The 13,456-nt window shown below is 37.6% G+C and overlaps 1 protein-coding gene across 1 annotated transcript; it reads left to right on the top strand.

Moving 5' to 3' along the window:
• The first annotated feature begins 2,455 nt into the window (after nucleotides 1-2,455).
• On the top strand, nucleotides 2,456-12,530 carry LOC110465347 (histidine N-alpha-methyltransferase-like). The gene is made up of 8 exons (XM_021521102.1): nucleotides 2,456-2,638; nucleotides 3,789-3,927; nucleotides 4,903-5,002; nucleotides 6,584-6,687; nucleotides 7,192-7,331; nucleotides 7,553-7,622; nucleotides 7,912-8,079; nucleotides 11,997-12,530. The coding sequence occupies exons 1-8, from the start codon at nucleotides 2,456-2,458 to the stop codon at nucleotides 12,194-12,196; spliced, it is 1,104 nt and encodes a 367-aa protein (XP_021376777.1). The 3' UTR covers nucleotides 12,197-12,530.
• The last annotated feature ends 926 nt before the right edge of the window (nucleotides 12,531-13,456 follow it).

Here is a 13,456-nt window from a genome sequence, read left to right as displayed (position 1 = left end):
GCAGCATTATACAGCTTTCTGTCCAATAAATGGTGTCACTCAGGCCTCTACGTGCAAGCAGGCGCACCAATGTTGTAGGCAGTCTGGCTAGTGTAGTCTCAAATTGGAACCAATGTCTAGTTGGTTGTCTTCTCCGAGTTGGAACCAGACATCTGAAAAGGACAGATGCACACGAAAAATAACAATATCATACTTGTGCGCACACCTTCCAAAACTAGCACACTTTATCTAAAATACTCAAATTATATAATGATATCTGGTTTGACATTATTCATAGAAAATATACCATTATGCTATAAAACTATACATAATAATTGCTATGTGTGCATGCCAAAAACATACGTACATACATATATTGCAAATTATGTATGTCTCCATATGAAAGGACCAACATTCATGACTTAATAACACTGACGAGGTATATAATAACTAATTAATGACTAAATATTACCAAACATGACTACATAAAATACGATAAATAGTACCAGCATGACATGTCTTAGCAATTAGTTTTATATAACTAAATTAACCCACACAGGTTACTGATTATGTTGAAATGTGTGAAATAAACACGCATAAATATGAAACGCAAGAGTGACGCGCACCTGTACCTAGCCTACCTATACAATGCATGCACACTATAAATACCAGACGAAATATAAAATTATGGATATAAAAGTATACATTGAATATTTGGATGATCAGAATTAACACTTACCCCGTTTCATAGGTGTCATGATGACTCTGTCTGGTTTTAGGCCTTCTCCAAATGACACACGTCTTAACACACCAATAGCTAATGACTGTGTGAACATTATTTACCTGGTCAGTCCAACTTCTATCACTTACCCTTGAATAGCGGAACGAAATATAAACAAGAGGCCAAGAGGGCCTGTATCGCTCATCTGAATATGTTTAAAATAATTGGTATGAAGTAATCATATAGCACTCCATGGTAGGTGCTGTAAGTACATATGAATTTCAGAAAGATCCATTCAGTACTTGAGATATATCGAGAACAAACTTCAAACAGAGCCCACCCCTATGCCCCTAGGGGGTCATACCCACCAATTATACAAAATTGAGACCTCTTGGCCCAATGATGCTCCAGACTAATTAGGATAAAATCCCTTAATTCTGATGGTCGAAGAAGGATTTTAAAGGTTTTACCGCTATTTCTCATATTGGGCCCCGTCCTTCTACCCCCTGGGAGACCACACCCACTGCTTATACAAAATTGAGTCCCCTTGGTCCAAGGATGCTCCAGACTAAATTAGGATAAAATCCCTTAATCCCTATGGTAGAAGAAGGATTTTAAAGGTTTTACCTCTATTTCCCCTATTGGGCCCCACCCCTCAGGTCCGAGGGGGGCCACACGCACTGTTTATACAAAATTGGTTCCCCTTTACCCAAGGATGCTCCAAACCATTCATGGACCAAATCTTTTCATTAATAATAGTAATGATAATATACAGCATTTATATAGCGCCTTATATATAAAATTACTCTAAAGCGCTTTACAACATATGGATAATAGTAATGGTTATAATTGTGAAACAAACAACAAAGGCTTGCAATCACTTTCATACATTTAACAAGCAATGTGCACATAATTGAACAAATAAAAGGGTGGTATTTACATGACGTCTTTGCAAAGATTCTAAAATGCAGACGTGAAGAGGTGAGTTTTTATGTCCCTCTTGAACTTAGCCAGGGTATTCGACTTCCTAATAGCCGATGGTAAGCTGTTCCACAACGTAGCCGAAACCCTCCCAAAGCATCTGTTTCCGTAGGTCACAGTACGAGATTTTGGGACACACAACAAAGATTGTGACTCCGACCGCAGTGATCTTGACGGCTGATACAGGGTAACAAGCTCCTGTAGGTACTGAGGAGCATTCCTACAGAAGAAGAAGGATTTTTAATAATAATTTGCTATGTTTCCCCTATTGGGCACCGCCCCCCAGGCCCCTGGGGGGCCAGACCCGCAGTTTATACAAAATTGGTTCCCATTTATATTAGGATGCTCCACACCAAATATGGACCAAATCCTTTCATTCCTACAGAAGAAGAAGGATTTTAAAGAATAATTTGCTAATTTTACCATATTGAGCCCCGCCCCTCAGGCCCCTGGTGGGCCAGACCCACGGTTTATACAAAATTGGTTCCGTTTCACCCAAGGGTGCTTTGGACCAAATATGGAACAAATCCTTTCATTCCTACAGAAGAAGAAGGATTTTAAAGAATTTGCTATATTTCCCGTATTGAGCCACGCCCCTCAGCCCCCAGGGGGCCACTTGGCCGTTCAGGACTAGTAGTGTTTTAAAGGAAAAGATGGTTTTAATTTCACTATATTGTTCTGTACGGGAGTGCTCAACCATATTTTCTCTATTTGACGCTAGGTAGGTCGTGTTGCGTTATCTGTAGTTCTTATTTTATTCAAAATTTAGAAAACATGGCTGATACGATGAAACAGTCTTTGATTGAAAGCCTGACCTCCTGTCCCAAGTACATTCCTACTTGGTACAAATACGACGAGCTGGGTTCTAAATTAGAGCTCGATTGCAGAGATACAGCAAAGAACAAAGATTATTACCTGTATCCATGTATGACATCCTGCCTAAAGTCCAACATACAGGTGAGTCAAATGAGGTTTCATCATACATGTGAGTTAAATGAGTTCACAACATACAGGTGAGTTAAATGAGGTAACAACATACAGGTGAGTTAAATGAAGAATGAAGTAACATCATACAGGTGAGCTAAATAATGTAAAATCATACAGGTGAGTTAAATGAGGTAACACCATACAGATAATTATATGGGGTAACAACATTCAGGTGAGTTACAGGAGGTAACATTTTACCGGTAAATTACATAGGGTCACATTTCTGTCATGAGTGGTGAAACAGTTTTCCTGTTCTTGAAAGTCAATGCACAAATCATAGGCTCATAAATATTTCTCTCATTTTCTCCCGCTTGTTACTTAGGTAACGAATCATTTGTTTCATGCCTTCATATTGTTAAGACTTTACAGAATAATCCACAGATGAACAGTAAAATTGCCGTCATTTTTAGCCAAAGTAATAATATCTATACATCTGATTGGTGTAGAAACATCAACATGACGTCATCTATGTGTTGCCGCGACTTAGTGCCAGAAAAGCAATAACTTTTGGATTTTTTTTATCATTTTGAAAGTTTAACCCGTGGTTTGTTGGGTTAAGTTTAACCCGTGGTTTGTTGGGTTAAGTTTAATCCGTGGTTTGTTTGGTTTTAGAGAGGCAGTGATACCAAAACATTCTGGTTTTTTTGATGATGTGTTATTGGAACCATCTAGAGACAACAATGGTTATTTGAACAGCAATTAACGATATCAATCTCCGCATAAACTAGTTATATAAATGAACCTTTACATAAGTTGTAATTATGTAGCTTTCAATTTGGTTACAAGAGATCGATTTGTTTATATAAGCACAGTAAGCTTTTCTGTGTCATTTTAATTACTACTGTTCTAGTTCAATATCAAAATTACGTATGGTGATACCAATGGTTTGTTAAGGCCGTAAATATGGCTTATCATTGGGTGGAAATTTATGGTGACCAGACATCGTTTAAGAGATGTGTTGAACCTTAACATGATTTTGTTTTATTTTTGTTTTATTAAAGAAAGGACAAAGAAGCATATGTGCGACTTCGTAAGAGCTCATTCAATAACCATTTTTGTGCAAACAATTCAGAAAACAAATCAGATATATGTTATTAAAACTGAAAGTATCTGTTTGAAGGATTTAGTTCCGAACAGCCAGAGTTCGTACACGTTGATTGATCTTGGGAGTGGGAATTGTTCCAAGACGAGGCACGTGATAGATCAGCTTTTCAAAAACCAGACATCTCTGTCGTTTTATCCTCTGGATATATCAAAAGGTGAGGATAAGAAGAACTATTTTGTGTTCACGTATACCATGTTCTATGGGTTAGTTGTACTTAATAACATACCGATCTATCATTAGGTGTGGATTACAAGTACTATTTTGGATACAGATATTCCGTGGGTCATGGGTAAGTTGTACCATAATAGGAGCAGAAATATGCACTGCAAGACGTGAATTCGAAATGGAGCCTATCTGAGCTCAAGAAGGACGCTCTACCAATTGGGCTACCTAGTCGCCGACGATCGACCCCGTTCTGTTCCGCTACATTCCTCCCTCACTACATTTTCTAAGCATTCGCCCCCGAAGACACACTATTTAAAACCAAGGTTCGGATCTGCTATTTCCAAGCATTCACCCAGTGCTTGAAACAAGGGTTGGTCACAAGCACCAGTTTTGTCACGGGAAAGAGAAATCGAGAGGTACGGATTTGGTTCTATTTCGTAATCAGTTTCAATAAAAAAAAATCTGGATTATAAGTGCTGTTTCATATATAGATATTATTACCATTAATATTTTGTATGAAGCTTATCTTGTATACAGATAGTTTGAGGGTGGATATGGACAAATATCTACAGTTTATGCTCTGTGGACATTAACATATAAATTAGTCAGTTTCTTAAGATATTTCATTTTGTTGTTGTTGTTGTTGTTGCTGGCTCTGCTTAAAGTAAGAGATCGGGAAAGATTAGAAAAACTCACACAAACCTTAAAATCAAATACATTATCTCTCACTACTTCTCTCACCATTTCCATGGGTCACTAGAAGAAACGCAGCGAAAACCCAAGTCCAGTTTCGCTACATCCCTCTTAGGCCTCGCCCCCACACACAACTCTACTTTAAACCAAGGTTCGTGTATGCAATTTTCCAAGCATACCCAAAGCTTGTTACCTATTTAAAATATAGTATGTCGATGCTAAAATCCAGACAAATTAAACAATTACCTGACATGTAAGTTATATCTTTCAGAGTTCTTGATGTGTTCAGTAAAGAAACTGGCCGACGAGTATGAAAACCTGACCATTTATCCCATAGCAGATGATTACGTCAATGGAATCGAGAAAATGAGGTAGGACTTCAGCAGCTATTTTCTCCTTGGGTTGCATATCATTAGCTCTTTGTAACCCGAGAAAATATAGTTGGTGCTCATAGTTTCATGTCAAATATCATTCAGCAGTAATAATTTAATGTCAAATAGAATTTAAGTAAAAAATTGTGTCAAACAAATAAAAGAAAATTGACGGTTTTAAGTTGGAATATCGATATGGGTATTGATTGGTCTGGGAATATTGATGTTAGCATTTATTATGACCATCAGTGCAAAATGAATGTATTTGATAGGCTGTCGAGATCGCTGTATATATACATATACACTTCAGGTAATGGGTTATATTCGTCATCCCCTTTATAAAATGCAATGGCACAGTGTTAATCTGTATAAAAACAATCATTAGAAATTGATAAGGAAGTATGAAATATAGCTCATAAAATATATTTTTATTTATTATATATCAGAAAATTGTCAGAATTGCGTCTTATCTCTCTTCCTGTAGTAACAAAAATAGAACTCGTCAAAAAGGACTATATTTGATGCATAGAGTATAAGTTTCAGGTAGTATTCTTGCGTAATATTCCCAAGTTGATATTTTTTTCTCAACTTTGTCAAACAAAATGATCGTATGAAAAAGTCTTCTTTATCAAGAAAGGGAATGATAATGTGTTAAAACCTTAAATGCGACTTAATATTAAGGTTTTTAAAAACTCAAAAGCAGTCTTGTCTGAACAAACCTTATTTTTTGAATTTGGTAAAATACATGTAAATGTTATAACAACTAAAAACTATTTAACATCAGAAAAACAAAAGGCCAATTTGTGCAAAAGCAGCTAATGTGCAACGAAATGTTGCAATCACTATGTTACAGACACCTGAAGGGTGACAGGCTAGTGACAGGCTCATACTTGTAAGTTCTATATGTACGCAGTTTATTACCATTTACATTGTTTGTGTCATCCCACAAAGACAACTGCCACTTATCATCATCTTCAAAACTCAGGTCATTCTTAATATCCTTCATACATTTATACGTTGATGTATTTGCGGTTAAAACTTCACTTAATTTTTTCTCCGCTATCACACTAACAACCCGAGAGTCCCAGGATTTTCTAATAGAACATGACCATTTATGAATTGTCTGCAGTAGTCTGCTATCATCGCAATTCTTTATACTTAAATATAATCTAAAAAATTCAATTAATTGGTTAACTTCACATGAATTCCAACCCATTTTACAGACACTTGAATGGTCCGAAGGTATACAATGGTACATCTTAATTATTTTACAGACACTTAAATGATTAGAAGGTATACAACGGTACATCTTAATTATTATACAGATACTTGAATGGTCCGAAGTTATACAACGGTACAACCTTAATCATTTTACAGACACTTGAATGGTCCGAAGGTATACAACGGTACATCTTAATTATTTTACAGACACCTGAAGGGTCCGAAGGTATACAATGGTACATCTTAATTATTTTACAGACACTTGAATGGTCCGAAGGTATAGAACGGTTCATCTTAATTATTTTACAGACACTTGAATGGTCCGAAGGTATACAATGGTACATCTTAATTATTTTACAGACACGTGAATGGTCCGAATGTAATCCTATGGTTCAACGGCATCTTGAACCTTTCCTACCATGACCAGGTGGAAATGCTGAAACTGATATCGACACTTATGACAGGTATGACGTCACACTATACGTAGATATATATACCATTGCCATGTGACTGTTTTGTGTCTTCTCACATTGTCATGTTAATGTGTCAACAAATGTGTAAACTCACTTTGAAGATTCGTCTCTCTTTTCATTGTAATAACTTGGAAACGCTAGCATCAGACCGCATCCAGTTCCGTCATAGTTTAAAATTGACATTAACATTTAATATAATTCAATATAGAAGATTTCGATTACACATCCCAAAATATAAATGAAAAATAACGATTTCTAATATAGAACACAAGTTTTAGAATATTACAATATATAACACGATTTTAAATATCAATCATGGGTATATCAAATTATAAAATAAATCAAAGGATTAAGAAGAAAAAACAAACAGTGATAACAAGCACAAGATAAATCACAGCATGTTCAAAATCGCACTGTTTCACATGCCAGGTTCATATACTTTCTAAAACCCCTCACATACGTCATAATGAACGAGAGCATTTTAATGTGTTACAGACAAGTGTCATTTGATATTCAGTACCGACATCACACAGGACAAGACATCTGTATTAAAGGCATACGACGATAAAACAGGCAAGTACATTTATATAGACAATGATGATGTAGACTTCTGGCGCAGGTCATCCGAAAAAAAGGTGCAGTGCAGCATATTTCAGCTGTAGGTAATTATATACAGAAAAGTAGTGCCGCAGACTTCAGGTGTTGGTCATTATTTAGAAAGGTAGATAATCAATGCTGTAGACGTCAGGTGCCAGTCTTTTTTTTTACACCCTCGTGGTACTGTAGATTTCGAGTGGGGGTAATTATTGGCAGACGAGAAGTGCTATATGTATCTTGTGTGTGCCATTATTTGCAGAGGCAAGCAGTGCAGCAGACTTCAGGTGTGGAGCGGTTTTTACAGAAACAAGTGTTGCATCAGATTTCAGGTGCGGGCGATAGATTTCAGGTGCGGGCGATTATTTAAAGAGACAAGTTGTGCATTAGATTTAAGGTGCGGGCGATTATTTAAAGAGACAAGATGTGCATTAGATTTCAGGTGCTGGCGATTATTTAAAGAGACAAGCCGTGCATTAGATTTCAGGTGCGGGCGATTATTTGAAGAGACAAGTGGAGCTGTAGAATTCAGATGCGTGTCGGTATTTATCTTTGGCTTAGTGGAGATAATTTGAATGCAAAATGTATCTAGATAATAATTCCATTATCTACTCTTTACAGGACTACACAAGAAACTGTTCCTGAATGCTATCACCAGGTTGAACAGAGAGCATGGCAGTCACATCAACACTGACTTGTTTCGGTATGTAGTGGACTTTGTATCGGACCCGAACATGAGCTACGTCAGGGCGTACATCCAGGCTAAGGACAACGTAACGTTTCCGATACGTAAGTAGTAAACATGGGCTCTTAGAAAGGAAAATACGTTCTAGTATCGGGTTATCCCTAGGACTAGAATATCTCTTACTTGATTAGAACATCCTTTTCGCCTGAGATTGGGATATCCTTATCTATAGCCCAAGTTTCCTTTGGCCCTGAGACCCGACTTAGACATTTTCACGGATATTATGTCTGGTGTGAGATACAATGGACCTAGGCATCAGCTAAGACTTCGATATCCCTACTTGGACTACAATATCTCTTTTATCGAGGTAGGACATCCTTATCGCCTCAGACTTGGATATCCCTACTTAGTTAAGAATGCACTTATCGCCAAAGACGTTGATATCCCGATCTCATCCTGAGATATCTCTATCGAGGTTAGAACATACGTAGCGCCTCAGTCTGGGATATCCCAATCTTGTTAAGAATACCTTTATCACATAAGACTTTGATCTCCCTATCTCAATACTAGAATATCTCTAACTAGGCTAGAACATCCTTTTCGCCTGAGATTGGGATATCCTTATATATAGCCCAAGTTTCCTCTGGCCCTGAGACCAGACTTAGACATTTTGTCAGATAGATGTATGGTGTGCGGTACCTAAGTATCAGCAAAGACTTTGATATCCCTACAATGACTTCAATATCTCTTATCAAGGTAGGATACCCCTATCGCCGCAGACTGTGATATCCCTTTCTAGGACAAGAACATATCTAGTTAAGGTAGAACATCATTAACGAGGCTAGAATATCCGTATTGCGTAAAACTGGGATATCTGTATATAGATGTAGAATATCCCCATCCAGAACAACCTTATCACCAAATACCTTGATATTATCTAGGCTGGAACATCCCTATCGCCTAAGACTGGAATATCCCTTTCTATAATGTAGCTTAGGGCATCCTTAACTAGACTAGGATATCCCAAACTAGGATTGAGATATCCCTATTAAGACCACAACATCATTTATCTAGCTTATAGGACTTGGAAACCCATATTTACAGAATTGGACGTCCCTATCAAGAATTGGGGTATCTCTACCACATCATCTTTGTAGAAACGTCCAATGAAATGGTGTTTGGCTTGGTTGATTTGAGAAATTACAAGAGATCCCAGAGGGATCTTGGCGCCCACCTTTGTACCATCTTCATTAGTTCTTTGTTAGTTCGATCTTTTCTCTTCTTTCCTCTAATCTGTTTGATCGAGTCATGTTAACAGTAAATGCACCTTGAGGTAACTTTTGATCTAAACTTAATACTGATGTGTATGAAAGCCAACCTTCAAAGTGAGTTTGTCATTTCACATATTTACTAGTACAGTACTTAATGTGAAAGAAATAGAATCGATCATTGCAATATGAGAAAGATCTGTTTAGTTCTTCTTTTAATCCATTTTGTTTTTATGATCAGTCTCAAAATATAACATACACAACGAGGGATCAAGGGGAACCTACATTTAAAATTTGAGAAAGATCCCTCCCGTACTTCCTGAGAAATAGCGATAACAAACTTTCACTATCAAAATCCAAGATGGCTGCCTGTCGGCCATGTTGTTTATCCGATCAGTCTCTAAAATTGCCCTGCACAGCTAGGACCAAGGGGAACCTACATATAAAATTTGAGAAAGATCCCTCTGATACTTCTTGAGAAATAGCGATAACAAACTTTCAATTTCAAAATCCAAGATGGATGCCTGTCGGCCATGTTGCTTATCTGATCAATATCAAAAGTTGCCCTGCACAGCTAAGGACCAAGGGGAACCTACATATCAAATTTGAGAAAGATCCCTCTAGTACTTCTTGAGAAATAGCGATAACAAACTTTAACTATCAAAATCCAAGATGGATGCCTGTCGGCCATGTTGTTTATCCGATCAGTCACTAAAATTGCCCTGCACAGCTAGGACCAAGGGGGACCTACATATACAATTTGAGAAAGATCCCTCTGATACTTCTTGAGAAATAGCGATAACAAACCCACACTATCAAAATCCAAGATGGCTGCCTGTCGGCCATGTTGTTTATCCAATCAGTCTCAAAAGTTGCCCTGCACAGCTTAGGACCAAGTGGAACCTACATATAAAATTTGAGAAAGATCCCTCTGATAATTCTTGAGAAATAGCGATAACAAACTTTCAATTTCAAAATCCAAGATGGATGCCTGTCGACCATGTTGTTTATCCGATCAGTCTCAAAAGTTGCCCTGCACAGCTTAGGACCAAGTGGAACCTACATATAAAATTTGAGAAAGATCCCCCTGATACTTGTTGAGAAATAGCGATAACAAACTTTCAATATCAAAATCAAAGATGGCTGCCTGTCGGCCATGTTGTTTATCCGATCAGTCTCAAATGTTGCCCTGCACAGCTAAGGACCGAGGGGAACCTACATATAAAATTTGATAAAGAAATCTCTGATACTTCCTGAGAAATAGTGATAACAAACTTTCACTATCAAAATCAAAGATGGCTGCCTGTCGGCCATGTTGTTTATCCGATCAGTCTCAAAAAAATTCCCTGCACAGCTAAGGACCAAGGGGAACCTACATATACAATTTGAGAAAGATCCCCCTGATACTTCCCGAGAAATACCAATAACAAACTTTCAATATCAAAATCCAAGATGGCTGCCTGTCGGCAATGTTGTTTATCCGATCAGTCTCAAAAGTTTCCCTGCACAGCTAAGGACCAAGGGGAACCTACATTTAAAATTTGAGAAAGATCCCTCTGGTTCTTCTTGAGAAATAGCGATAACAAACTTTCACTATCAAAATCCAAGATGGCTGCCTGTCGGCCATGTTGTTTATCCGATCAGTCTCTAAAATTGCCCTGCACAGCTAGGACAAAGAGGAACGTACATATAAAATTTGAGAAAGATCCCTCTGATACTTCTTGAGAAATAGTGATAACAAACTTTCACTATCAAAATCCAAGATGGCTGCCTTACGGCCATGTTGTTTATCCGATCAGTCTTTTAAGTTGCCCTGCACAGCTAAGGACCACGGGGAACCTACATATAAAATTTGAGAAAGATCACTCTAGTACTTCTTGAAAAATAGCGATAACAAACTTTCACTATCAAAATCCAAGATGGCTGCCTGTCGGACATGTTGTTTATCCGATCAGTCTCAAAAGTTGCCCTGCACAGCTTAGGACTAAGGGGAACCTACATATTAAAATTTGAGCAAGATCCCTCTGATACTTCTTGAGAAATAGCGATAACAAACTTTCACTATCAAAATCCAAGATGGCTGCCTGTCGGACATGTTGTTTATCCGATCAGTCTCAAAAGTTGCACTGCACAGCTAAGGACCAAGGGGAACCTACATATAAAATTTGAGAAAGATCACTCTAGTACTTCTTGAAAAATAGCGATAACAAACTTTAACTATCAAAATCCAGGATGGCTGCCTGTCGGCCATGTTGTTTATCCAATCAGTCTCAAAAGTTGCCCTGCACAGCTAAGGACTAAGGGGAACCTGCATATTAGATTTGAGAAAGATCCCTCTGGTACTTCTTGAGAAATACCGATAACAAGAATTGTTTACGGACGGACGACGGACGACGGACAGCGGACGGCGGACCACGGACCACGGACCACGGACGCAGGGTGATTTGAATAGCCCACCATCAGATGATGGTGGGCTAAAAATGTCATCCTGTCTCAAAGTATGTGTCCCAGTAGATTACAAATATGATCCACGATGTGCTGTAGCATTTTGGAGAATATGCTTTGACCAGCTGGATTTCATACTATTAGAAATTATAAGAATTTAAAAGATTTAAACCCTTCCATTTTTTATAAGAAAAAAAAAGTAATTTTATTTTGTCATTCTATGTGATTTCTTTTAGTTCACGATATATTTTCAAAAAAATGCTGAATATGATGTCATGGTGAAAATAATTGAGACGTTCCATTGACAGCCGGACTTGGTATTGAGTTGGAAATGAAGAGAGAGGAACGCCTTTATTTCCACGAGAAAGATACAGGAGTTAGCTGCAAGTACACAATGGGTCAGATCGAGGCTCTGGTAAAGAGGGCGGGGTTAAAGCTGACGGACACATGGTCGGATGACCAGAAACATGCCGTGATATGCCGATGTGTTCGAGCTATAACCGTTTAACAGAGCTGATGGGCATTGGACGGACGATCAACAAACACAACTGTGGACTGTGTTATATTTTACAGGGTATCTTGCCCACAGAAACCGAATGTATATATATATAAAGCAATATCTATTTATGTAAAGCACGTACGTCTGTGATATCCTACAGTATAATCACTATTATCTGTAAATTTTCTGAACGACCTGCTGCTTTTTCAAAATGACATAAAAACAGTTACGTATACAAAGACAATAAGCAATCTTCAAAATAATACAGCGAAACATTGTGTGCAAACAACAAAAGAATAGATTATATATAAATGGAGCAATGCCATATTACTGCTTATTCTTATGAAATATGGCAATATCTTACAAGGGAAATACATAGCTTGATACGTGTACTTTGTTGTTTGGTATCCACGCAGTGATCCCAGTACAAAGACCAATAACCAAATTCCATGGACACAAACACATGGATTTCCATACTTCCAATCGATCCCCGTTACTTGTCTATGCATGTTCAATGATTTTTACACTTCTATAAATGAATGTCTCAATTTATCTTAAATGCTTACCATGTCGTAGTCGTTATGGTGATTTGAGAATTTAAAGAACATTATGTAAAACGTCTCAGTATTACCTACAAGCTAGGGGTTGTGTTCGATTTGAAATTGAAAGAGAATGCCCAAAGTTGCCCGTACTAAAACATAGCTCACTCGTATCTATGCTATATATTAAACTAACAAGCCTGGGATAACCATGTTCTGTCCCCTTTCATTCGACAAACCAATGTACAATGTAGAACCGCTACGCTCTACGAAACAGTAATGACTACAATAGTCTCCAAGTTAGACTGCCTCATCTTCATATCAGCAAATCATTTTTCGGAGTGTATGCTTACAGGGGGCCGAACGTCCGAGGCGCATAGCTACGGAGGAGGGGGAGCGTATGGGAGGGGGAGTTCCCCCTCCTATAGTTTGATTTTTTTTTTTAGAATTCTACTAGGCCCTAGAAACAATCTCTCGTTTTCTGGGAAATCCTTTTAGTCTGATTATTAACAAGAAAAACACAACTTTGTATATGAAAAAAAAAAATTGTATTTCACTTACTTGTTTTTTACTTAGAATTCTACATAAACCTTTGAGATTTTTCAATATTTTCATAAGACTAAAATGTTCAGGAATATTTAGTTTTCTATTCTTTCCTACTTACGATTAATACAGACGGTCCACATTAATCATTAAAAAATGAAATTAATAAATACATACATGAGATTAA

This window comes from Mizuhopecten yessoensis, unplaced genomic scaffold, assembly GCF_002113885.1.
Source record: "Mizuhopecten yessoensis strain PY_sf001 unplaced genomic scaffold, ASM211388v2 scaffold11071, whole genome shotgun sequence".
Lineage (NCBI taxonomy): Eukaryota > Metazoa > Mollusca > Bivalvia > Pectinida > Pectinidae > Mizuhopecten > Mizuhopecten yessoensis.
The sequence above is the reverse complement of the archived record's forward strand: the minus strand, read 5'-3'. Positions and strand labels throughout refer to the sequence as shown.

What these genes read in the sequence shown, in the direction of transcription:
- LOC110465347 (XM_021521102.1), top strand. Translation starts at nt 2,456, where the DNA reads ATGGCTGATACGATGAAACAGTCTTTGATTGAAAGCCTGACCTCCTGT. An exon ending in GCCTAAAGTCCAACATACAG is followed by an intron (nt 2,639 to 3,788) that starts GTGAGTCAAATG and finishes ATCTGTTTGAAG; the next exon opens with GATTTAGTTCCGAACAGCCA. An exon ending in AATGGAATCGAGAAAATGAG is followed by an intron (nt 5,003 to 6,583) that starts GTAGGACTTCAG and finishes ATTATTTTACAG; the next exon opens with ACACGTGAATGGTCCGAATG.